The 26,102-nt window shown below is 59.7% G+C and overlaps 2 protein-coding genes across 3 annotated transcripts in view; one reads left to right on the top strand and one right to left on the bottom strand.

The window, feature by feature from the left end:
- The window catches only part of ITPK1 (inositol-tetrakisphosphate 1-kinase), a 132,367-nt gene extending 126,844 nt beyond the window's left edge, over nucleotides 1-5,523 (top strand). For both annotated transcript variants that reach the window (XM_081103838.1, XM_081103837.1), the window contains 2 exons: nucleotides 915-1,077; nucleotides 3,492-5,523. In XM_081103838.1, the coding sequence (XP_080959964.1) occupies nucleotides 915-1,077; nucleotides 3,492-3,850 (522 nt within the window). In that variant the 3' untranslated portion in view covers nucleotides 3,851-5,523. The remainder of the gene's footprint in view (nucleotides 1-914; nucleotides 1,078-3,491) is intronic.
- A 2,749-nt stretch (nucleotides 5,524-8,272) lies between these two features.
- Nucleotides 8,273-19,302, bottom strand: CHGA (chromogranin A). Its single transcript, XM_081095288.1, has 8 exons — nucleotides 19,030-19,302; nucleotides 18,218-18,264; nucleotides 15,894-15,987; nucleotides 15,001-15,069; nucleotides 13,915-14,013; nucleotides 11,760-12,191; nucleotides 10,382-10,833; nucleotides 8,273-8,739 (listed from the first exon to the last, which is right to left on the bottom strand). Exons 1-8 carry the CDS (start codon nucleotides 19,073-19,075, stop codon nucleotides 8,656-8,658), a joined length of 1,323 nt encoding a protein of 440 aa, XP_080951414.1. The 5' UTR covers nucleotides 19,076-19,302; the 3' UTR covers nucleotides 8,273-8,655.
- Between the last annotated feature and the right edge of the window lie 6,800 nt (nucleotides 19,303-26,102).

The raw sequence follows: 26,102 nt of genomic DNA, 5'->3' as shown, positions 1-26,102 counted from the left end.
CCCCAACCCCCCAGCCCTGGCAACCACTCATCTGCTGTTTGTCTGCGGATCTACCTCTCCTGGGCCCTTCAGGTTCAGGGCGTCCTGAGCATGTGACCTGCTGGGCCTGGCTTTCACTCAGCCTCGTTCCCCAGGCCGTCCACGTTTCCCACGCTGCAGCACGTGGCTGAGGAACACTCCGTGTGTGGGTGACACAGCCTGTTCCCATCCGCTGAGGGACATTCTGGCTCTTGTGGATCCTGCCGCTGTGAGCATCGGCACGCAGATACCCTCTTTCCGTCTTCTGGGTACACGCCTAGGAGTGGAATTTCTGGGTCAGAGGTGATTCTGTGTTTAACTTTGTGACCCAGCTTCACTTTTATTTCTGATGGGTCAGTGCCCCTTCGGCCCCTGAGACCACAGTCCTGGGACTCCAGCAAGTGGGCACCTCCCAGGAGCCCTACTCTGACTGACGTAGAGGTGGCATGGCACTGTCCCCCTCCCCGCAGGCACATGCTGTCCCTGCCACGTAGTTCCTCATGGTCCCCCCAGTAGTCGGGGTGGGAGCCTCATTGGTCCTGTTTCGCAGATGAGCCACGGCGGCACAGAGAGGCCACGTCTGATTCTCAGTCAGGGCACATGCCCGGGTTATGGGCTCGATCCCCGGTGGGTGGAGGGTGTGCAGAAGGCAGCTAATCGATATGTCTCTCTTGTCAATGTTTCTATCTATCCTTCTCCCTTCTTCTCTCTAAAATCAGTAAAAACATTTTTTAAAGGACTTTAGAAATAGCCAATCCTGGTGCTGGTCTGTCCTACCCCCTTGTCTGAAGGTCTCTGTGGTGTGGCTTTGCACCTCCCCACTTACGGCCTGACTCCTGTGTGTGTGTGTGTGTGTGTGTGTGTGTGTGTATGTGGTGTGTCTGGTGTGTTGGCAGCTGGACAAGATCGAGGGCGTGTTCGAGCGGCCGAGTGACGAGGTCATCCGGCAGCTCTCCCGGGCCCTGCGGCAGGCACTGGGCGTGTCTCTCTTCGGGATCGACATCATCATCAACAACCAGACAGGGCAGCACGCCGTCATCGACATCAATGCCTTCCCAGGTGAGCGGCAGGCGCGGTGTCCGCGGGCAGGTGACGGGGCAGCTCCGTCCGCTCGGTGGGGCCTCAGCCCTCCTGCCAGTGCGGCTGCCAGCTGTGGGGAGAGCGAAGGCCGGGTCCGGACATCCAGCTAGGGTGCATGGTGGGCAAACTTGTGTTCTCTCGCCTCCCCTCCTGACCCTGCACCTTCAGCCTTAGCCGCAATTGGCCAAACCTTAGCTGATCCCTGGGTCCCGTGGAGATGTGAAGAGCTGAAGGGACGCTGGAGGGATTATCCCCGCAGGTTTCCCTGGGCACTGGGCGCCCAGAGAGGAGGAGCTGTCCCAGATCACGCCTAGGTTGGTGCAGGGCTGTGCTCCTTACCCTTCCCAGAGCCGCGGTGGCTGGCTCTCCCTGTGGCTGGCACGTGCTCCCCGCTGTCTGCTGGAGCCCCGAGCGGGGGAGCACATGCTGGGCCCTCGTGGTCTCGCCTCAGCGAGGGGCTCAGTGGGAGATACCACCACTGTTTGGGGGGCGTTTCCAGGGTGCAAGGAAGCCCTCACACACAGGGAGGGCACACAGCGCATCAGGCCGTGGGGGAGAGGGCTGCGTGCTGGGCTCCAGGAAGTAGTAACGGTGGGTGGCATCAATACCCGCCACACCAGGCAGCCCTGGGAGCTTTGCCAGTTTGCCGATGGTGACGTGAGGCTGGGGGCCGGATGGCTTGTCCAAAGTCACCGCTACCCACTGGCAGAGCCGGGATGGGCCTCGCTCCTGACCACAGGCGCCCTGCCTCTCGCTCCGGCTGCCTCCACCCCGGCTCTGCCTGCCGTCTGGTGGGACAGCACCCAGCGGGTCAGTCTCGGTGCTCACTCTGCACCAGGGCGTTCCCACCTCGCAGAGACAGAGGAGCCTGGCCTGAGCTGGTGCCCCCAGCTGGTTCACCTCTCAGTTGCAGAGCTGTGGGCCCAGAGCGGCCTGCACGGCCTCCTGGCCGCCCTCAGGCCTCCATCCCTCACCAGGAAGTACACACCCGCTGGTGCCTCCTGGCGTGACTCCAGCCCCTCCCACACTGTGTCTCTCCCCTAGAAACCTGGGCCGCCTGCTGGAGGCTCCCAAGGGGCCTGGGCCGCCTGCCCTTCTCCCCCAGCCCAGGGCTGAAAAAAACCCCAGTCCTGGGGTGGGGTGCCCAGCACCACCTGGGATTCAAGGTGGGGCCAAAGGACCTGCTCCAGACCCTGGCTCTGTCACTTGGAGGCCGTGCTCTGAGCCAGGATGTACCCAGCGGGGCCGCCATCACCACCTCCACCCTCCTGTATAGTCCTGTGTCCACTTGGGCGGCTCTTTGTGCCTCTGGGGCCAATCACGTGACTCTCACTCATCTGCAGCACAGGGCGGAGAGCTGTGAAGATCAGGCGAGGGGATGTGTGTCCATGGAGGCACTGTGTGTGCCAGCTACTTCACCCATTTTACTTTCCCTGTGGGCACAGACCCGAGTGAGCAAATGAGGCAGCCCTGTCCTTCCTGAACCTTCGTGCGCACGTGGTGGTGGGCGCATAGTGCGTGGGTCGGTGTGGGCAGTGCCAGGCCCCTCTGAAGCGGGCACACTGGCCTTCAGGGACACGCTTCATGTCCTCACCCTCGTTCTTGCAGCCCTTTGCCTGGTTCTTGTCCTGCCAAATTGGCTTAGGGAGGTGGGGGCACCCACCCCAGGTGGCATGTCTCTGGAAGTAGTTTTGGGGAGTCAGCAAAATCCTCGCCCTAGATTCTCATTCTGCTCGGCTCCCAAGGACGCCTGTGCTGACATGTGCATTCGCTTCTGCGGTGGGAAATGCAGGCCCAGCAGTTTCTGTTCAGGACCCTGGGCTGTACTTTGTTAGGGAAGCCGCTGTGAGTGTGTGGCCTTGCGGGGTGCTTCATCCACCCCCTGGCTGTGATGCTCAGAGCATGGGCACAGGCAGTACCCCGCAGGTATTTTGGGGGTGAGGACTCAATTTTGGGAGCAGCTGCTACGGATCAGGCATTGCCCACTTTCCAGCCCCCTCGGTCGTGCCCACAGGAATCTCCCCGAGTTCTCAGCTCACACAGGAAGAAGCTGAGGCTGGCCATGCGGCGGGAAGGGGAGTTAGTGATTCAGAATGTGAGGAGGAGCAGGCCTTTCGTCCTCCAGGCAGGTGGCCTCCAGCCAGGCCACCTGATCAAGGAGCCTGTGAAGCTGTGCCCGAGAGGGACAGGGAGCGGAGTGTTTTCTCATCGGCTTCTCACACACGGGGGCAGCACATTCAGGGACCAGCCCTTTGGAGCCACGCGCACGCAGCTTTGAGTCCGGCTGTGAAGCTTCCAGCAGCCTTATCCTCTGTGCCTTCTCTGCCCTCGGGCCGCAGCCGCCTCCGGTTCCAGCTGGCTGAGCCTTGTGCTGTCTGTCTCTCCCACCCCAGGCTACGAGGGCGTGAGCGAGTTCTTCACGGACCTCCTGAACCACATCGCCACGATCCTGCAGGGCCAGAGCGCAGCCACCGCAGCCGCAGGGGACACGGCCCCGCTGAGGCACAGCAGGCTCCTGGCGGAGCAGGCGGACAGCCTGGCAGGCGAGCGGACGTGCAGCGCCAGCCCCGGCTGCTGCAGCAGCATGATGGGCCAGGACCCGCCCTGGACCGCGGAGGATGACGCGGGCGGCGTGGGTGCGGGCAGCACCGCCAAGCTGCCGCACCAGAGACTGGGCTGCACCGCCGCCGTGTCGCCCAGCTTCCAGCAGCACTGCGTGGCCTCCCTGGCCACCAAGGCCTCCTCCCAGTAGCCACGGAGCCCGGACCCAGAGGGCGGCATGGGCCACGGAGCACAGCCACTGGACCAGCAGCCCCCAGTGGTGACATCCTCCTTAGAATTCCCAACAGTCTGATTTTTTCCCCCCAATTTGTAACCTTATTTTCTGATGTCATTATCTAAGTGAGGGGCTGGGGGTGGAAAGAGCCCGGTGGTCCAGCTCCCGGAAGAGGCCCCGGCCTCACTCCTGCCGTGCAGATCTTCACCCAGTTCACACGCGTGTGCTTCAACACTACGTCTGAGTGGAGGGTGTGTGCACGTGTGCGATTGCTGTGCGTGTGCGAGTGTGTGCACACTTCCGTGTCTTGGTCTCGATGGCTGCTGCGGACCAGGCTTAGGCTGCGGGCGCTGAACGGAGCAAGTGGACGGTTCCCCTTCACTCCTCTCCAAGCCCCACCCCCAGGCCGGCCTCCTCTTGGCTTTGAGAGGAGTGGGGCCCAAAACCCCACAAGGTATGCAGCTGCCCTTCCCAGAAGCATGAGCCACGGGGGCAAGAGGCCGCAGCTGCCGCTTGTGGGGGGGCTCCGTGCTGGGTCTGGGCTGTGGCCGCTTGCTTCCTCCCAGAGGGAAGGGGAAGGAAGCTTCCCTGGGGAGGCCAGGCCCTGGATTCGCTGCCTCCCTCACGTCCAGTTCCCTAGAGCCCCTCCACCCCTCACCACGTGCCCCACGCAGCCCTGCAGGGGCTTCTTCCTTGACCAAGCGCTGCTCGTCGGGACCCTGGAGCAGGCTGCCTGGTTGGGTCCCCCAGGCTGACCCCGCCCGTGCCAAGGATTTGTGCCATGACTTTGGGCAAGACATTCTGAGAGTCGCCAGCCTCCGTGAAGACCAGAACTCTGAAGGGCGGGCTTGACGCCCCAGGCCCTGCGATGCACCTGCTTTCCCGAGAAGTGGACCTGGACAGACCCCCTCTTGGCATCGAGGCGATGTGGGGTCCCCTTCCCAGGCAGGAGGAGCCGCCCGCCCCACCCTTACCCCGCAGACCCCGTCCCCCTCCTGTACTCACTGCAGCCCCAACCACTGAGCCAGCCAGCGGGGAGCGGGAGGGAGAGGGAGCAGCAGCCCAGAGGTGAGAAAACAATTCCCTCCCCAACTAGCCACCCAGCCCTGGTGGCAGCACAGGCCGCCAGCTGGTTGTCGCATCCCAAGGTCCACAGCTGGCCACCCCTCCTCAGAGGAGGGTTGTGTCTGTCCCAGGACAGTGAGCTCTGGGAGAGATGCCAGGACCTGCCGAGCGTGACCTTGGTCTTAGGTACCACTTGGGTTTGAAAAGGAGGAAGAGGCCTGGCTGTCCCGCGAGGCCGGGAGGATGGCCCGAGGCCGCTGAACTGGGCACCCGCTCAGCGGGGAGCAGGGGCTGCCCACCTTGGCCTAGGGTGGGGTGGCTGCCTTCAGAACTGCCCGCTGTCCTGGACACGGGCCTGCTGACTGACGGCGTTTACACAACTGAGTGGACCCCCAATTACAATGTCCGCGTCACTCCTGGCTGCCTGAGCCCTGGGAAGCGGGATGCGTGGCCGCCTCTTGCACTGCTTTGTCTCCAGAATAAACTACTGAAATCAAACTGCACTGTGCATGTGTGTACACAATGTTGCCAGAGTTTGTCATCCCCCGAGTCTTAATAAAATGGCTTTACCTTTTTGAATAAAAGTCTAATCCACTTTGCCTCCAGAGCAGGTGGGGTCTGCGGTGTGACCCCTGATGCCAGGCCGGGACCCTGACCGGCTCCCGTTCCTGTATGACTGATGTCACCCCCAGTGTCACGCACGTTCGCATCCAGGCCCCAGGTGTCAAGTAACTGCTTTCTGGTGACTTGGCGTTTTCCACTCGCCCCCTGCGGGTGGCGAGCACGGTCACTGCTTTTTCCAGGAGTGGGAACCGAGGGGGCTGTTTGGCTTCCTAAAGGCAAGGAGCAGCCAGAAGGTGGGAAGGGGCCCAGCTGCACCCGCCCATGTGCAGTCCTCTCCCTGGGCTGATCACCACCGTGCGGCCAGCAGCAGCCATTTCTGGAGGGATTTCAGGAGCCATGGCAGGGAGCGCAGTGGAGGGGAGGGGCTGGGAGTGATGAGCGGGGGCCCCCCCCATGTCAACGGGGTGCACACTGACACCATCCGTAGAGCAGGTTTTCCCTCGGGCCTCCTTGTCACTGGCCTCTACCACATGGGGCTGTGGCCCTGCAGCATCGGGTGGCAACTGGCAGGGCCACCTTTTGGCTGAGGCCTTGGGTAGGTCAGAGGGTCACATGGGAGGCCTGCGCCCTGGGTCAGTTCTTGGGGATGTTGGTTGTGTAGTGATGTGCCCCATCTGAGGCAGGCACCGGGTGTCTGTCCCCCCAGGAGCCCAGAGGAGTCCCCGAGAGGGGGGTCCTCGCCGTCGCGCAGGCAGGTGTCCAGGCTGGCAGCACCTGTGGGTGGGGCTGAGCCCAGAGCCAGCAGCGTCACCTGCAGAAGGCAGGCCCAGCTGGCGTCCCTGCACTCACAGAGGGAACCTTGGGAGAGCTGTCCTCCGCACAGAGGCTGGGCTTGGGGGGCTGAGGGACCCGGCAGGAGCTGTGGCTTTCCGCCAGCTGGGGAAAGCGGCTGTTCTCCGTCCTCGCCTGGAAGACTGGCCCTCACCCTGGCCGCTGGCCATGAGCGCCACTGAGTGGCTGCACTGGGGTTGGCATCTGCTCTCCTCCGCCCCCTAGAAACGGGACCTTCACCTGGTGAGGTCCTGGCAGCCCCACTCCCTTCTCGGTCACGGCCCAAGGGCTCTGTTGAGCTGGGAGCGGGCTCCCCACCATGGCTCACCCCGAGGCAGAGAAGTTCTTGACAAAAGTTCTGGCCTCCCTCTTCCGGCAGCTGGTCACGCCCTGGTCCCACTTATACCGGCCCAGCCCGAGCCCGAGGTGATGGGGCCTTCAGAGGTAGGGACACCCCTCAACAGGCTGTTCAGAGGGAACTGGCGGACAATACCACCCGGGCCCTCGTCCTGACCACGAGGGGCCTTTTCCGGAGTGGTCTCCTCTCCCTTTCTTCCTGTTGTCCCTCACCTGGCAGCCGGACCCCTTCTCCCCGGGCTGTGGAGGGGGCAGACCCCTTCTCCCAGGACTAAGGGGGGCCCCTCTGCAGCTTCTCTCTCAAAAGTTCTGGTTTTGGTGCTGACACCTGTGCTTTGTGACAAATGCCACGTGCTCCAACCCTGTTCCCAAGCAGCGTTTCCCAGAACCCCAAGCTGGCTTTCACCGACTCTGTGCACATCCGTGCACCTGACGCTCACATGGACATGTCTGTCACATACAGAAGCACGGCTTCTGTGCGAGCCAAGAGCACCTTGTTCTCGGCTCTGTTGCAGGTTTGCCCGTGGGACTGGGGTTATGACAGCGCAGGAGGCCCCTCTTTGGGACGGGTCACTTCCGGGGCGAGGTGTTCCCTCATCTGCTACCAAGTCTCAGGAGTGGATGTGGATACTTGACTGACGAGCGGAAACCCTCGCCCGCTGCACGAGAGGCCCAGACCTGCCTGGCCCCGCCAGCGACGTGTGTTGGCGTCACCCCGGTTTCTGACCCAGTCTGCCTGGGCCTCTCGAATCCCCACCGGGCCCTGTTAACCCCGCTTGGTGGACGAGGAAACCGAGGCTCCGAGAGCGCCGGGGACGCTCGCCGGAGCTGCCTCGCTGGGCGGGGGTTCGGACTCCAGTCCCCCATCCAACCCCCATCGCTGGGCACAGGCTCCCTGAGGTCAGGGCTTGTCCGTCCCCTGCGAGCTCGGGGCTGCCAGGCCCGCAGCAGCCGCTTCAGACGTCTGCCCAGCGCCGCACAGCCCTGCCACTCAGCGGTCCACACCGGTCCGCGCACCCGCCCGACCCATCCTTAGGTGTGACCCTGCACCCCACGGTGAAATGTGGGCGTCACCCCTGCCCGTGACCTGGAGGAGTCCTTTCACCCTGTGAGCCTCAGCCTCCTCATTCTCAAAGCTGAGTCTGAGCCCTCGTGAGCCGTTAAATGTGCAAGAACTTCAGACGCCCAGATGCCTGTGCCCGTGCGGGTCAGGGATGGCGCTCAGGCCGAGGGTGCCCAGGGCCATGGTGCAGGCACTCCCCCCAGCACCACGGAGAGCAGAGGCGTTTCTCCCACTGACCCCGCCTTTGGGGGGCCCAGCTCAGGTGTGGCTGGGAAGTGGGGGAGACGACGGAGCCCGGCCCCTTTGCACGTGTGATTTAAGCCCCACACACTGAGTGATGCCAGCACTCCGTTATACGGAAGGCGGGACAACTGATGCGCAGGAGGCAGTCCTCTGCCCGAGGTCCCACGGCTAAGAAGCTGCCCAGAAAGGAGTCGCCCCAGCGGAACGGACCTCCCGTCCCTTTGCCAGAATCCCACCCATCCCACCCATCCCGCCCAATCAGAGTCATGAGGGGGGAGGTTCAAAGAGCCAGGAGAGCCCAGAGCAGATTTATTTTCCTTTTTAAGTTGTGTGCAGGGTATATTACAGTCAGGAGTGCTCAACGTTCCCCGGGAGGTCAGAGGTTATTGCAGTTGTGCCCAATGGCTCTGATGTGGAAGGAAAACTTCTAGAAAGCTTCCTGTGTTCAGAGAAAGGCTCATCGTTTGAAGTCGTGGGGGTCTGCCCTGCAGAGGGGTGCCTGGGGGTCGGAGCAGGAGAAGGGGTGGGGGAAGGGTGGCCTGGGCTGCCTCCCTACCGGAAGCAGCACACAGGTCACCGGCCAGGACCTGCAGAGGGAACAGCAGAGCCAGGACCACAGGGGGCCTCGGGGCCCTGGCTGGAGGGGCCCGCCGGCGCCTCACCCCCGCCGCAGCGCCTGCAGCTGCTGGGCCACCTTCTCCAGCTCCGCCTCGATGGCTGACAGGCTCTCCAGCTCCTGGTCCTGGGGGAGAACACCAGGGGTTATGCAGGGCCTGGCCCGGGCCGGCATGCTGGAGCGAGCGTGCCGCCAGCAGACGGGTGGTGTGGCCAGCAGACGGTGGTGTGGCGAGCCAGGTGGCCTTGGACGTGTGGCTTTGCCTCGGAGCCTCGGAGGCCTCTGTGCACCATGGGGACCGCGATGCCGCTGTACCAGGCTGCTCTGAGGAGTATTGTGCAAGAATGTGCGGGAGGGGGGCCCTCACCCCTTTCCCCACAAACTGTGAAGCTGAAATGAGTGAGGGGCCGCGAGGCGCCTGCCAGCTCCCTCTTCACAGGCAGAGGGAGCCCTGGGCTGCGGAGGAGAACGGGACCGCTCCGCCCAGCCTGCTGCCTGCTGAATGGCTCCAGGTGGGTGCTCGGAAGACGAAGCCTCCGGCTCAGATTCCTCCCAGCCCCCCGCCCCGGCCTCGGCTCTGAGGATGGCTCCTGGGTGAGCCCAGGCCTGGTTCCTGTCTGCTCCAGGCCTCCTACCTGAGCGGCCAGGGGCCCAGGACATGGGCTGGACTAGGAGGTGTGAGAACTGCCCGACCCACCTGCCTAGGCTCGGCCTCAATCCTTGGTCCCAATCAGGGGGCTCGACAGGGTGGTTCAAGGGCACACCCTGTGTAGCCCGGCTGAGTGCCCAACCTCGGGAAGCTTCCAGGGCCCCAAAGCCGGGCCTGATGCCCATGAGACTGTGCCCTCAAACTCAGAGCAGGAGTCAGGGAAGGTCACCCCCTGGCCCTGACTTGGGAGGGGTGGTCTTCCCGGGGCCCGGGGCCTCCTCTAGCTCCAAGGCTGTCGCCAGCCCTGCCAGGGACCCCAGCTCCCACCCCCACTCCTGTGGGGCTGCAGCTCTGCGCCCCATTGAGCTTCTCAAGTAGCCCTGGGCGCGGCCAGGGTTTCAAAGCTCACACGGATTCTGACGGTGACAATGAGGTGAGCAGGAAGGAGCCCTTGCCCCCCAGGGGTACCGATGAGGTTCAGAGGAGAGTGACCTGCCCAAGGTCACACAGCCAGGAGGAGGCAGAACCTACCTGCTTCCCCCTCACCCCCAGCAGGAGGCCCACCTGGCCCTGCCCCGCCCCCTCTGCCTGGACCTGGGAGCAGAGGGTGTGCGTGGGCTGCCTGGGGTCCGGGAGAGGACCCGGATGGATCGCCACAGGGCTTCCCAGGACACCCCCTGTCCCTCAGTGTCCCGTCCTCATGCCCTCCCAGCTCTAGGCCCAAGGGTGCCCTGGCTTGGGTCCCCTGGGCAGCGAATGGCCCTCCTCAGGCCAGTGCCTGCGGGTCCTTTAGTTTCCCAGCTCTCTCCACCCAAAGCTCCAGCTCCCATCGCCCTGCCCCCACCCCCGCAGAGGCCCCGGCTGTTCAGAGCATGGCACTCAGCAACTTCCCCCTCTCCGCTCCGGGCACTGCCCTGGGCACCTCCCGCCTCCTGTCTGCCAGCTTCGCTGGGTGCCCCTGTGAGCGGACTCCCTCGCCTTCCTGCCTGGCACGCCCTTCCTCCCGCCCCGTCCCGCCTGCCTCGAACCCAGGCCCTGCGGTGTCTCCGGGTTCCTGTCTGAGCGCCTCCACGTCTGGGTGCAGCTGGGCCCGCCCCCCGAGGCCCGCCCCGTACCAACCTCCGGTCTGCGGTTGGCGCTGCCCTCCTCCTCCTTCTTCTCCTCTGGGTAGCTGCGCACCTGGGGGGGCAGGCCCCCCTCGGGGTCCTCCTGGGAGGACGGCCTCCAGCCGCGACGCAGCTGCGGCCCGGGGCCCCCGAAGCCATAGCCCCGGGCGCGGAAGGAGAGCTTCATGGAGCGGTCAGGGTCGTCCTCGTCCTCCCCCTCCAGCCGCTTCTCCGCCGTCAGCTCCTGGGCCAGCTGGTCCATTTTGCTCCATCGCTTGGCGTCCTCCCACTCCTTGGAGAGCCGCTCGTCCTCTGGCTCCGGCGCCCTGCTCTTCCCCGGCGGGAAGAGGCCCCGAGGGACCCCGGCCATCTCCTCCTCCGGCCGGGACCGCTCCGGCTCCCCCTGCCTCTCGGGGGACTGGGCTTCCTCAGCCCCAGTCTTTCTGGCTCCTTCCTTGGACCAACCTGGAGCAGGTGGCGGACAAGAGCAGGAGATGAGGGGGAAATCATCACCTTCCCGCCCTGCCACCCCCGGCCTCTCTGTGGCCACCGCTGACCACAGACCCCACCCCGGGTGCTGGCTCAGCCTCTCAGGATTCTCCCTGGAGGGAAAAGCCGTCTTCCCACCAGGCTCTGACAGACCCCATCAAAGCCCCGAGGCGGGGTTGCCTGCAGCCTGCCTCTCTGTCAGCCCCATCACCCTGGGAGCCCGGGACTCAGGGGCACCTCGCTGGGCAGGAGGAAAGACCTTGACAAGGCCCACAGGGGAGCCAGGGTCTTTCTTAAACCCTGGTTGACGCTGACAACTGTCCCAGAGACGCCTGTTCCCATCGGTCATGCTGTCTCTCTGTCCCCAAAGCCTACCCAGCCCCCTGCAAGGCTTACCCACCCCCCCTGCAAAGCCTACCCACTCCCCCCTGCCAAGCCTACCCACCCCTCTGCAAGGCCTACCCACCACCCCTGCAAAGCCTACCCACTCCCCCCTGCCAAGCCTACCCACCCCTCTGCAAGGCCTACCCACCACCCCTGCAAAGCCTACCCACCCCCCTGCAAAGCCTACCCATCCCCCCTGCAAGGCCTACCCACTCCCCCTGAAAGCCTACCCACTCCCCCTGCAAAGCCCCTCCAGCCTCCTGGGTTGGGGAGGGATCTGTGTGGAAGAGTGGAGATGCATGGTTTGGAGTCAGACAAACCTGGGTTGGAATTTCAGATTTTACTACAAATTAGCTGTGTGACCTTGGGCAAATGACTAACCCTCTCTGAGCCTTAGTTTCCCATCTGGAAAATGGACATAATGAGGTGGAATGAGATTATGGATGAGGTTTCCCCCACATACACACCCCCGTCCCCCTCTCCTACACATTTGTCGAGGTCTCAGACATCATACATACTCTCGGCCCTCCGGACTTCCTTGTAGCCAAGGCTTGGGTGGGGGTCAAATGCTTCGGTGGGGCCTTCTTCTTCAGAGATAACCTTCTCTCCAGCCTCCTCATCGTCATCCTCATCCTCCTCTTCTCTCCGTGCCTGCTGCCCTTGCTCCGCACCCTGGCCCTTCTCTCTGTCCACCAGATCCTGGGAGGGGACCTCGCTGTCCCCCTCAGCCTGAGGATCTGGGTGTTGCTGGCTGGGGAGGCTGGCTGGGGGGTGGGTGTTGGCGACCTCCTCCTCCCCTGGGGCCTGGTTGTCCTCCTCGTCCTTGGACCCCTGCCCAAGTTCCGTGGAGGCCTGGGGCCCGGGTCTGTCCGTGTCTTCGCCATCCTCCTCCACCTCATTAGAATGCCCCCTTTTCTCCGCATCCTTGGAGGGCGTCTCCTCTGTCCCTTCTGCAAAAAGAGCAAAGTCGGGCCCCAAGGACCAGGCTGCACCCAGGGTCTCCCCAGAGCCCAGTTTCAGATCTTAGTCATTGTATCCCTTCGATTCCAACGAGTCCAGCCCGAGACACCCGTGACAGAATCAGGGTTACCCTCTCCGCGTCTGGCTTTCACCTGAGCACAAATGAATTGTTTCTTTGTAATTCTACCTCTTAAAGAAGGAGGTGATTTAAAAAAATAAAGACCTCGGAAATGACCCTAGAAGGCAGAGCCTGAATGGAAAATTCGGACATCAGCTGATCTGCTGTGTGATCATGGGCAAGCCCCTTAACCTCTCTGTGTAAGAGGCACCATTACTGTGACAGCATTGTTCCCTCCATGCGGGGACAGTGTTGAGCATCCTGCGAAAGTGCTCATTCTCCAATAGCTGTCGTTTTCATCAAGAGGGGTTTTCTTGCGGTTGCTCTGAAGACAGCCTCTCACTAGCAGAAGCCCCGCCCATCACGAGAATGACTACCATGGCACAAGCACGACCTCGGCCATCCCACCATCTGGCGCCAGGACTCGTGGCGAAAGTGCTCCCATGCTGCTTACAGAAGCTCACACGGATCCTCACAGGCGAGGAGGCCTGGAGTGCTCCTGAAGTCCATGGGCGGCAGCGCTGAGCCCCGTCAGCCCCAGCCTCCCGGTGCTGAGTACAGTACAGGGTGCTCTTTGCGCTGACACGGGCTGCTTCCCTTACTGAACACACACACACACACACACACACACACACACACACACACTACACTATCCCTCCTCCCACAGCCCATGGCAGGCATCCACAGCCATCCCATGGAGCCCGCATGTGGGAGACCATGCCATGCCCCAAGCCAGCAGCCGCTGGGGAGATGGCCCTGGCCATGAGGGGGCGCCTGGCCCCACCAGCAGGCTTTCCGAGGGGAGGCCCCTGAGGACCTGGCTCCTGGACACGGGCCTCATTCACCGCCTTCCACATGCAAAGGGCAGGGCCTGGTGGGCAGTTTGTGGGTGTCTGCAGGTAGGGGGGTGAGTCAGAGAATCCCCTTGACCTACACTGGCATCTCTCTGACCCCTAAAAGCTCTCTGGTTTCAAGAAAGATGATTAATTTGGTTGGACCATTGTCCCATACACTGAAAGGTGGTATGTTTGCTTCTCGGTCAGAGCATATTCTCAGGTTTCGGGGTTCGATTCCTGCTCTCTCTCTCCCCACCCCTTCTTCTTCTAAAAAAAAAAAAATCAATGATGAACATATCCTCAAGTGAGGAGTAAAGAGAGAGCAGATCCAGGTTCATTCAGTGTTTCGAACCTACTCCTCCTCTGGGATCCTCCTGCACTTGGCGACACCAAGGCACCACGGACTCCCGGGAGGCCGTGTGCTCGGGGCAGGCGCCCTGCTGCAGTGGCCGCGGGAAAGCCAGTCAAAGCGGCTCACCTGCCGGGCCGGACACTTCCTGCTCTGAGTGTGGGCCTCTGGTGGGCAGATGGGACCAACGGAGGGCTTCGGAGTGAGGCAGACGCAGACTCACAGGTGCAGTGATGCCTCGGATGAGGGGCTTAACCTCTCTGGGCCTCATTTGTAAATGGAAGGAAATAACAGCCACCTTCCAGGGCGTAAAGAAGGGCTCCTGCCTCCGGGACCCTCCATCTACCATGGCTGCTGCTACTGTCCCCGCCCTCCCTCCCCCGCTCTCTGGCCGACTGGCCAGCACTGACCCTTCAGCGCGGCCTGGTCGTTCTGCTGCCCAAGGACGTCTGAGAGTTCATCCTCAAAACTGCCGTGTTTCTTCTGCTGACGTGCCCTCTCCTTGGCACCTGGTGGGAGAAAAAAGTCCCATTTGGTCTGAGCGGGAACATCTGTCTGTGAAAGGGAAGGCCTCCATTTGCTCATCTGTGCACTGGGCGTATCACGTTCCAGGCCGGCCCAGTGATAGGCAGAGAGGATTGGCTGCCCCTGTCCCCTCCCAGCCGGGGCCCAGCTGGTGGCCATACCACCTCCAGACTCAGTTTCTCACCCAGGAAATGAGAACAAGCCTGCCTGCTGCCTCACAGAGCAGCCAAGACTCAGATGGAGCAGAGGGTCCCAGGGGCGGAGGCAAAGAGTGGGCCCCTCGGGACCTGGCTGGGAGCTAGGCAGCCCTGCAGCAGGTGGCAATGGTGACGGTTACCCTCATGGGGGCTCTTGGTTCAGGCAAACCCTGCTCACCCTGGACCCCTGAGTCCAGACACTTGGGAGAAAGCCAAACACATGCCCAAGTCCAAGCCCAGGGCGGGCACCTGCTGCCATGAGCCACACCCCCTATCCCTGCATCAGCTGAGGCTGCAGCCCCGGCCTGGGACTGTGCCCCCCTGTGCCTGGTTCCTGACCGTGGCCCCCTGCCCAGACCAACTGCAGCTGGCACTGATTTCTCCCCCAGGATGGGAGCTTCTGGAATGGCCATAGGAGCCTGGCCCAGTGGTTGTGGGCAAGGGAGTGTGCCCAGAGGAAAGAGATCCTCTTTGCCACCCAATCTCGAAAGTACGGCTGAACTGTGGAGACGGGGCGGTATTAGGAGAGCGGTCTCTGGTCTAGGCATGTCCCTATCTCACTGTGTGACCGTGGGCAAGACCCTCAACCTCTCTGGGCCTTGATCTCTCCCACTATATCGCGCCGACTTGACCAGGTGGCATGGAGGACCGCACCGTTCCACGCTCTGGTTGAACAGAAACAGCTGCAGACCAGAGAGAAGCAGGACCTTCCGCCTGACTCCCTGGCTCCCAGTCGCTGGAACTGACCCAGCTGCGCGCGGTGGCTGGAAGTACCTTGGAGAGCAAGGTCTTGGAGCTCTTTCAGCAAGTTCTGGTGTCGCAGGATTGAGAGGATCCGCTCATCTGCAAGGAAGGAGGGTGTTATGGGCCGCGGCCAGAGGGCGGCCGAGGGAGAGATTGCCATCAACGGTTTCAGCTGAGCACAGGGACTTCACTCTGGAAGCTCAACGCCTGGGTGGCAGCGGCAAGATTGGGTCTTGCGATAACACTTTTGAAATGCCCCCCTCTCCCAGGTGCCGATCAGTTCTCTACCACAGCAGAAAGGTCAGCCACTGTCCCGGCACCCAGACCCTGGCCGAGGGAGGGCAGCCCCGAGGTGCGGAACCCGCCTCCATGCCTGGGCTCGCGCTGGCCGATCCCCCCGAGTGCCCTTTCTTCATTTTTCTACCTATTGGTTTCCAACTTTTCTCTTCACTGCCAACCCCAATGCTAATGTTGGCTCCATCCAACAGCTGCTCAAAACTTGACTGCCTGCTTAGCAAAGCTTTCCCCTCATGCCCACCCGCAATGCTCCTTTTCTCATCACATATCTATAAGGTCTGCCAGGTGCCAGCAGCTGTTCTTGGCACAGGGGATACAGCACACAAAAGCCTTGTCTGCAGGGAGCTCGCATTTTGATGGTTGCTGTTCCAGCCCTGGTTTCATTCTGCGCAGAGTCCTAACTGTGTTTCTATTTGTCCCTCTGCCCATCTGTACGCTCCAGGAGTACAGGGCCCGGACCCCCTTCATCTCCCTGTACCACTCAGGCTGCAGCACAGGCCTGGGTGAGGCTGGCGCTGTCAGGGACAGTTGAGTTAAATCACTGAATTCCATCAAGAGCCACACACCCCTGTCCTAGCCTTCCAGCCCAGCAGGCAGCAGCCCCTCCCCCCCAGCCTGGCCCATACCTCCTCGGAGTGTCTCAAAGCACTCCTGGCTCACAGGCATGGGGCTGGGCTTGGAGAGCGTGTCAGAGATGACCTCCACGATGCACTTCATCACCTGGAAAGACAGTGGGGCGGCTGGAGTGGGTTGGGGCATGGAGGTCATAGATTTCTAATGAGGACATAAGGGCATTTGCTCTTATCTTCGAGAGTCCATGGCTGCCTGTTTCAGGGGCACAGCTCTGCTTTCTCAGACAACAATAGTCATGACAAGAGAAAACCCTTGTATGGTACCAAGGCGCCAGGCACTCCAATCCCCAGGCCAGCAGGTGCCCCTCTAAGGGGGGTGGGTACCTGGGCCTTCTCATCTCCAGGGGTTTCTCTAATGATGGGGAAGCTGCTCCCGGGCATCAGACATCTGTTCTGCAAAAGCATCTCAGTCGTGCAGATGCCCAAACAACCAGCTATGTCCAGGGAGCCTTTCTGGACCACCCAGAGGAGAACAAAGACCTTCCCTGGCTCTACCCTGGCTGGAAACGGGACTTGGACGACTGTCCCCCAACATCCACAGTGTTGTCACACGCAGGGAGTGACAGCCTCATCGTCTGGCTCCACATTCACCAAGGGACGAGTCTGCTGGCTGGAGGTGGGCACACATTGGCTGTCTCTGGTGCCCATCGCAGGCCAACAGCAGCCCTCTCTCTCTGAAAGGTGCTGTGGGTAACTGGGTACCTGATAAATGCATATTGGAGGATGGTACCAACTCTAGTGTGGTGTCCCAGCTGTTACCTTGGGAATGACCTCTCTGGGCCTCCGTTTCCTCACTTGTGAAGTGGGAGCGAGAAGAACCTCCCAACTCCCCTCCCAGGGTGACAAGGCACCGACGGGAAAACACTCTATAACGCGTGAAGTGCCACACACACACCCAGGGAGAGATACACAACTCCCAACCTGCTTCAGCTGGCTAGAGCGGGGGTGGGGGATGCGGGTGGGGGCAGGAGGTGTCAGACAGGTGTCAGGCAATGCTGGTCGGGAGAGAGGGAGTGGAAGGCTGTGTCTACGGGATACCAAGGCAACCTGTCCAAGGATCCAGGGCGGCAAGCTGGCAAACAGGCTGTGCAGCTGTCAGCACCCTGGGGATGGAACATTCAGGTCTTTATCAGCTGTTCTGGTGCCCCTGACCCCAGGCTCCTGAGTGCAATACAGTGACCTGAATGTCTCCCAGGAGAGACCTGGCAACGAGGGCCCTTCAGCCTGTGCCTTGCATGTCCCTGCTACCCCAGACCTTGCACTGGGAATAGCAGATAGCCAAGAGATCGTGAGAACAGACTCTGAGAGAGAGAAACTGGGGCTGGATCCCAGGAACAATGGGGAGATTAAGAAGGGGAGCTCTAGAAATAACAGCGCCCATTTACTGAGGACCTACTGTGTGCCAGGTACCTCACCTCTGATTCCTAGTCCTCACAACTCCCCACAAGGGAAATATTATTACAGATGGGAAAGGGGGAAGCTCAGAGACGTTAAGGGATTTCCCCAAAACCTCACAGCCAAAATGAGGGGTAGAGGTTTACTCCAGGCCTGTCTGCCACTGAAGAATAGGAAACACGATTGAGCAAATGGATGCTTTGTGTTCTAACCATCGCCTCCCTGGAATGGAAGACAACAGCTCCTGGAAAGGTGGGAAGCAGACATGTACCGACTCTCAGGTGGACCTATCCGCGAGCACCAGAGCCTGGACAACAGCCCCAGCTCAGACATGAATGAATCCCAAGTGTACACCCAGCACGCAGTGTCTCTGGCTGGCTACAGAGCCTCCATCAGCGTCTCCTAGGTCTCTTTCCTGAGTGACATCCATCAGCCCTAACTGGCTGGGACCCGGGGTGCAGAAGCCATAACCAAGAATGTTTTCATTGTGGCCCTTTGGGAGAGCCATGGCTTGAGTGCCTGTGGGGTGGGGTGTGTTGCTGGCAGAGCCCTGGGGGGAGGGGAAAAGAGAGTGGCTCCCCCATGTGTGTAGACAACCACAACCACAGAACAGAGAAGCCACCCCCAGCAGCCCTCAGTGGGTCTGCCAGATTCGGGATGTTCGAGGGTGGGTCTGGCACCCCAGCCCAGCAGGCAAGACACGGGCCCCATTGGGCTGCAGACTCAGCTCCGAGGAAGCTGGGGCAGCAGGGCCATGGAGCAGTCTTTGATCTCTTCTTTTGCAAGCTGTCCCCAGGCTCAGCAGCCGCAGTGCTGGCTCTTGGCTTTCTGCCAACTCACTTCTGCAGCTGCCCAAGAACTGGCTGTAAGGTGTCCCCTGGAGCCCCCTACCCCCTCCTGGGGCGTCCCCACACCCCTCTTACCTCGGTGTCCCTTTTATTCATCGGGCTGTTCACAGGGAGGGCAGTGACTGGGAAGAAAGAGAGAGAGCTGGGGTCACCCCTCTGTTCTGAGGGGAGAGCCAGTCCTTGGCCAGGTTCCTCAGGGGCCCAGCCACCCCTTTGCTCCCCTTACAACTGCCCCCACCCAAATGAGACGCTGGGACTGATTTTGTTTCCCTTCCCTGGCAGCTGCCCCATGAGGGTGTCTCCCAGAGGCTGCACGGAGAGCCTTAGCCCTTCCCTTTGGGAAAGCGGCTCTGAACCGGGTATGGGAGCTGAAGGCGAGTGTGAAAACAAGGCTCAGGGCTGAAGGGCTTGGGCGGGAGGAGACTGCAGGGAGCGGTGGAGAGACCCAGCGGCGAGGGAAGAGAGATGGAGGAGGAGGAGTGTGAGATGACGCTGGGAGGAAGAAGTCAAGGGCAGGAAGACGGAGAGCGGGAGGATGGAAGAGGGAGAGAGGCAGAGCCCGCGGCAGCCCTCCCATCTCCCCCGGTGACCTTGGCCAGGCCGGGCGCGGAGCCGGATGCAGCCCGGACGCCCAGCCCAGGTACGGGCGGGGGCACCTGGGGCCTGCCTCGCGGAGTGGGGAGTCCAGCCCCAAGAGCCGGGTCTGCGGGCTCCGGGCCGGGCCACTTAGCGGGTCGGGAGGGAGGCGGGGCGCTGTCCGCGGTGCTGAAACTCGCCGCGCGTAGGGGAGGGACCGAGGGGCGCGGGCGCTGCGCGGAGCCTGGACGCAGGGCAGGCAGGGCCGGAGCGAGAGGGGCGCCCGGGACTCTCCCCCACACTCCGCTCACCTTGCCCGGCGCAGAGCAGAAGCGCCAGGACCGCCGCGGAGCGCATGGCGAACCCGGGACGCCGAGCACGGTGGGCACCTGGGCGCGGGGTGGTTGGACGGGCGGTGCGGGACGGGCTACCGCAGGCGCTAGAGCGGGGATGGGGGTCGCAGAGTCTGTGTGCGTCCGTCTGTCGGTCCACCCACCAGCCTCCCTGCACAGAGTTCCGACACTGCAGTAGCAACAGCAGAGGCGTGCGCGCCTGCTACCGCTTATATACCCCACCCCGGAAATGACGTCATTGGACCGCCCTGCCCCTTGCTCCACCCTCCGGGGGGCCGGCCGCAGTTCGTTCCACCCCCATCCTCACCCCTGGGTCCCACGCTGCTCACAGCTAGTAAGTCTGGCTAGGAGGCAGGCACCTGGCTTCCAGGAGTTGGCAGGGGGACTTGGCTGATTCACCACCACTCAAGGCTCCACCGAGTTGCTGTGTGTCTTGGGCAAGAGACTCCTGTTCTCTGGGCCTCGTGCTCCTCCCCTGAGAGCCGAGGTCCCTGCCAATCCTCGCACAGCTCGCCATCCTTCCTCCACCAGGCTTCAGGACCCCTGTCTGAGTCGGGCCTGTCTGGCAGCCCAATAGTGTGCCTTCATGACTTGTCATTGTACCAGATAGCTATACATTTATTTGAATAACATTTTGTCTGCATTGCTTACACAGTGCTCAGCACGGCACCCGGCACAGAGAAACGCATTGAATGGATAATGTTGAATATACTGAGTGGTAGTTCAACCCAGCTCTCCTGGGGGGTGGCGAGGGACCTTGTAACGTCTGCTCAGTGGCCCCGATCAACCCCTTAAGGACAGTGATGGCGAAACTATGACACGCGTGTCAGAGGTGACACACGAACTCATTTTTTTTGGTTGATTTTTCTTTGTTAAATGGCATTTAAATATAGAAAATAAATATCAAAAATATAAGTCTTTGTTTTCCTATGGTTGTAAATATCAAAAAATTTCTATATGTGACACAGCACCAGCGTCAAGTTAGGGTTTTTCAAAATGCTGACACACCGAGCTCAAAAGGTTCGCCATCACTGCCTTAGGACCACCTTCTTGCCGCTGTGACCCATCCTGTGTTTGAGAACAGCTCTCGCCTCTTCCGAGTGTTCTCAAAACCCGAGCGTTTTGTGTAAGGTTGGTTCCCTGGTTTGTTTCCCTCTGCCCTCGAGCCCTCGTGCTCGGCCACATGTTTAAGGCGCTGGATGGTCACTGCCCCACAAGGGAAGAAAGCTGAACCACTTTCCAAGGGAGTGGGCCTTCCTTGTGGAAACTTCCAGAGCCGCTGCCAGCCTCCAGGAACGCCTGTTCTCCAAGAGCCTGCCCCTGTTTCTCAGGAGACTGAGCACAATCAGCCAGCAAAAATGTCCCAGACCAGGCTTTGTAAGTGACATTGCCACTCACTAGCATTTGCACTGTGCGTCATAGCTCTTCAGAACGGTCCATCGCTGATGCCTTACAGCACCCCTGGGCCCAAATCAGACAGGGATTTGACTTCTTTGCACATTTTCAAACTGCAGAGACCCAGGAAGTTGAAGTGAGCACCATGGCAAGTGAATGGGAAAGTTGGACTTAGAGCTTGTCTTGCCCAAATGCCCCATGTGTCCCGCTGTCTCATGAGTTCTCACATGCCATTCCCCCTCCCTGGAAGGCCTCCTATTACCGTCCCACTCCCTCCCCTGTGGCCTGGCCACTTCCATACCTTTTCAGTCCTGAGGTAACTGCTTCCTTTTCTTGCCTCCACAACACTTCTTTGAGCATTTATCACAGAAGATTGAAAACATTTGCCTTTAGGCCCTGACCAGGTAGCTCAGTTGGTTAGCAGTGGTCAGCAAACTGCGGCTCGCGAGCCACATGCGGCTCTTGGCCCCTTGAGTGTGACTCTTCCTAAGCCTTAGGAGTACCCAAATTAAATTAATAACAATGTACCTACCTATATAGTTTAAGTTTTAAAAATTTGACTCTCAAAAGAAATTTCAATCGTTGTACCATTGATATTTGGCTCTGTTGACTAATGAGTTTGCCGGCCACTGGGTTAGAGCATCGTTCTGCTATACCAAGGTTGCCAGTTTGATCCCCCATCAGGGCACGTACAAGAAGCAACTGATGAATGCATAAATAAGTGGAACAACAAATTAATGTTTCTCTTTCTCTCTCAAATTAGTAAGTAAATAAAGAGAAAATAGTTGCCTTTATCTCATTACACTTTTTTTCCTTAGTGTTTGTTCTGCATCCTTTCCATTTTGGGACTTTGGTTCCTGGCATAGTGCTGGGCACATGGTGGGCACAATGGAAAAAGAAAACAAAAGAAGGAAGAAAGTCACAGCCCTTGACCCCATCTTTGGGCTGGACCAGTTAGGTAAGGATAAGAGTCTGGAACAAAAACCCCTAAAACACAGAGGGTTAAGATGGGTCTTATTTCTCTGCCACACAGCAGCCACGAAGTGAACAGTGAGACTCGCTCATGGGGTGGCTCCACATGAGACTGCCATCTTTGATACCAAGGCAGCTACTCTAGTCACCACCATGTATCATCATCACGTAGGGACAAGGGGTGGATGGAGGCCAAGCAGCTTCTTTGTAAGGATATGATGCAGAACTTGCATGTATCGCTTCTCCCGTGGGTTAGCACTCAGGCACGGGACACACGCATTTGTAAGGGAGGCAGGGCAGCCACTGTGGGGGTTCTGCTTACTAAAGGAGGGGGATACTGGAGGACAATGACCACTCTCTCCTCCACAACCCATGGGGATGATGACAGTAACTAACCTCATGGAAAACTTCCTGTGAACCTGGCACTGTTCTGAGAGTTTGCATCGGCCCTAGGAGAGAGGTGCCGTCATTGCACTGTTTACAGGTGGCGTTCTGCAAGAGGATGAAGCCCAGATGCCCTAAGGCACTCACCATAGGTAATGAACCAATGTCTCCTGCATGCATCTAGAATGGTGCTCACTGTGCACCAACCTTGGGAGAACTGACAAAGTTGCCTCTCACATCATCTCTGTTGTCTGGTTCTGACGGGGAACCATGTATGGAGCTGCTGATGGGCACATTGTAAGGAGCCAGGCACTGGGTTCGATTCTTGTCTTTGTTTGGGTTCTCCAAAAGCAGGTGCTAAGACAAGGATTTGGGGGTGCAACGAGTTCATTTGGAAGTGATTCCAGGAAGCACAATAAGGAAGTAGGAAGGAAAAGAGAAAGGAAAAGAGAAGAGCCATTGGAGGTTGTGCTGATGATGGGGTCACCTCTGAGGGCAGCACCTCAGAACTGTGCCAGTGGGGTGAGCAAGCTGAGTACCTCCCTTCAGTGGGGGGTCTCTCCTGGAGGCTCGATTTACCAGCACTCTGCTCTGCTCTGCTCTGGGAAAGGGCCAAGCTAACTCCCAGGGCCAGAGAACACCCTTGGGCAGGGAACACCGGAAGCTGTCGGTGTGTATGGGCAGTATCTACAGGTGACCGCTCAGGTGGCCCGGGGCCTAGGTGGGGCTCTGACATCTGCTGCAGCGCTCTAGACGTGCTATTTCATTTCACGTTTACGACAAGCGTATGGCTAAGTGATTAACATTTCTGTTTGTCATACACAGAAGCCACACCTCAGACAGATGGAGTAACTCTCCCAGGGTCACACAGCTGGGAAATGGTGGGGTCCGGGGGCCAGTCATCTGTCTTGTGTCCCTCCACACTCCCCTTCCCAGGGCCAGAGGCCTCTATCAGCTTAATGTTTTAACTGGGCCTCATCAGCACCCCCCACCAAAAACTACTACCTACAGGGTTAGGGGGGCTTCTCATTCTGAGAAAGACTGCATGTGTTTTCCAGTCTTACTCAGGTGGATGAAGTGTGGAGAAAAGCTATTTTTATTACTCTAAGTCTACACCTGCCATCTCCAATAAGGCCATATCCTTGCTTTGTATATGCAAGAACTTGGGACATTATCTAGCCCCATTGCTTTTCAGGTCGCTGCCCCCACACTCCTCTTACCTTGACATTCTGGAGCTGCCTCTGGTTGCCACAGGGACCTCTCGTTTGGAGCACATGGTCAGGTCCTTGCTCTCCCCCCCCACCTCGCGCTCCCCCCCTCCCGCCCCCGACAAATTTCCTTACAGGGAATCACTCCTACTGAAACACAAATGCCTGGGAAAGAAAGCCAAGGCGTGGCTAACTCAGAATTCCTTCTGCAGTAGGAGGGAATCAGAGAGGAGTAAGGTCTGCTCTGCAGATGGCTTAGCTGCTCATCTTGCAGTCATGTTAGCGTGCCCACTGGTTCCCCACGATATGCTGCCAAACTTTGACCCATGCGCACGACATATGGTTATCTCTCTCTCTCTCTCTCTCTCTCTCTCTCTCTCTCTCTCTCTCTCTCTCATATATATATATATATATATATATATATATATATATATATATATATATACACTGCCTTGGTTTTGTATGTCACGTGAAGCATTGAGCTGGGTGGGTGGTGGAGCTGGAGCATAGCTCACTGAGAGGAGGAGATGGGAGAAAGCAAAGTCAGGAGCTCTTTGCATTGAGTGTGCGGAGGGCATGTGGGTTAGTCGACTCCACCTTCATCCCAACTCTCTTGTGGGCAGAAATAGGAAAGCTGAAAACTACATTTCCCAGACGTCCTTGCAGATAAGGACCCGGTTGTGATTTAGTTTCTACCAATCAGAGGAGCAGGAACTGGATTTGGAGTTGTGTGGAGAGAGAGGGAAAGAGAGAGGGGGGGAGAGAGAGAGAGAGAGAGAGAGAGAGAGAGAGAGAGAGAGAGAGAGAGAGAATGCAGAGCCACCCTGTTGCCGTGTGGGGTGTGGATGGCACAGGGTGGGTGGCTCTGGGGACCGCCGTGGCGCCAGCTTCCCGCAGCTCCCGAGGCAGCGCAGTTCTGACGTGGTTTTGCGAGTGGTTTCTGGAAACACCCTTTAGAGTCGGCTTCTTCAGTTCTTCCCCTGATTCTGAAAATCACTTAATATCCTGTTTTCTGAACTGAACCCCAATTGAAACAGGGAAATGGCCAGTCAGGGCAGCGAGCAGTTCTGACAACAAGGAGCAACACTGGCGTGGAGGGTGGCCGGTGAGTGGGTGCTGACGGTGGGTGTAGCCCCTTGTCACTACGTGGAAGGAAAGGGACAGTGCCAGGCACTACTTATGTCCAATCCCCAGACAGCGCTGGCTCCAATCCACCCAGACCTGCAGGTTTCATCCTGGAGAGAGTGCACACCGTGGCAAAAGCACGCCTGTTGGCTTCCTTCCCTCCTCACTCCTCCTCCCCCCGCCCCCCACCCCAGCTCCTTCCCCCCTTCTCCACCCGGAATTCCCTCCCCCCTTCTCTACCCAGAAATTCCTTGTGAACCCTGCCCACTCGCATCGTTGACTCAGGGAACCCAAGCCCAGATGCTGACCCCCACGGGCTCTTCTGGGGTGAGGGTCTGACCGCGCCCCGAGCCCCCGATGGGCCTCAGTCCTGCAGCCACGCCTCACTCACCCCATCTCAGGCCTTGATAGCTTTCCCTCCGCTCCTGACTCTGAGCTTGATTGTTCTTCTTTTTTTTTTTTTTTTAATTTTGGGTGGCGGGGGACGGCTGCCCAGGCCTTTCCTGGGTGCCATGACCTTGCTGAGGCGCCCTCTGCAGACAGTCGCACGATGGCCTCTCTGGCCCAGCCTCTTTTCCACCGGCTCTCCCAGAGCTGTTGGGGCCTGGGAAGGGAGACATTCCCCCATTCAACAAACACTTATTGAGCACCTGCTGTGCTCCAGGCTCTGTCTGGATGCTTGGAAAAGAGCTTCTTGGGGCTTGTCCTCGAGGCTGGGGAGACGGGCGATAAACAACAGTGAGTACGTGCTCGAAAGCTGGTGATGCTGTGGAAACAGAAGGAGCAGCGCTGGCCAGTGTGGCCCAGTTGGTTGGGTGCCATCCTGCACCGAAAGGGCGCTGGTTCGTTTCCTGGTCAGGGCACATGCCCGGGTTGCAGGCTCAATCCCCGGTAGCGGGTGTGCAAGAGGCAGCTGATTGATGTTTTGCTCTCGCATCTATGTTTCCCTCTCTCCCTCTTTTTCTCTCTCTAAAACATTAATTAAAGAAAGAAGAGCAGAGCAGGGTAAGGGGCTTGGGAAGAGTCGGGTGGGAGGGTGTGGCCCCATCAAGCAGGTGGGCAGGAGAGACCTCGTTGAGACCATAGCTTAAGTGCGGACGCGAAGGACTCAAGGGAGAGAGCCCTGTCGGGATCTGGGAGAAGACCATCCAGGCAGAATGAGGAGCCAGAGCAAAGGCCCTGGGGCTGGAGTAAACCTGGCAGGTTTGAGGCAGCACCAAAGCCCGGGTGTCTGGAAGAGGGCAGGTGGGTGGTGGTGGGCAAGGCAGGACTAGGCCGGATTGTGCAGGGCCTCCTGGACTGGGGAGGATCTGGGCTTTGAATCTGAGAAACGGGAGTCATTGCGAGAAGAGGGGCAGCAGAGGATGGGGATGGTGGGACCCCCAAAGGCATTTTATGGAGGTGCCCACAGACCCAGCTAGCTCCCAGCTGCCCCAACGCCCACCCGTCCCGGGGGCCTGCAGAGAGGCTTCTGAACAAGGAGAAGCCGTGTCCCCGCCTGTCCCAGGGGCCAGGAACGCCCCCTTGGGTGAGCACCAGATCCCAGGAGTGACATCTCCATGGGGGGCCCTGCAGGGGGCCCAGGGAGTCGCTTTCTTCCTGTCCCGCAGGGAAAGCGGCAGCTGCTTATCTGATGGGGGAGCCAGGGCCCTGGACAGCAGAGTCAACACGCCCTCGGCCGGCCGCTTACAAAACCCTATTTTCCAAACACTCAGTTCCTCCAGCCCCTTATCGGCCTCCAGGTGGCAAAGGCCGGTTGCCGGGCAATGCTGTTGTTTATCTGCGAGGTCTGCATGGAGGCCGGTGCGCGGTGATTGCATTAGGCCCTCTCCCACCTGTCTCTGCAAACATCTCCGGGGGCCTCCAATTAAGGTTTTGCTTTTCTTCTTTGGCAGATGTTTGGTTTAATCTAATAAAGCTGTTTACAGGCCTTCGTGGGTGGACGAG

This window comes from Myotis nattereri (genome assembly GCF_964212035.1).
Source record: "Myotis nattereri genome assembly, chromosome: 1".
In the NCBI taxonomy this organism is placed as follows: domain Eukaryota; kingdom Metazoa; phylum Chordata; class Mammalia; order Chiroptera; family Vespertilionidae; genus Myotis; species Myotis nattereri.
The sequence above is the reverse complement of the archived record's forward strand: the minus strand, read 5'-3'. Positions and strand labels throughout refer to the sequence as shown.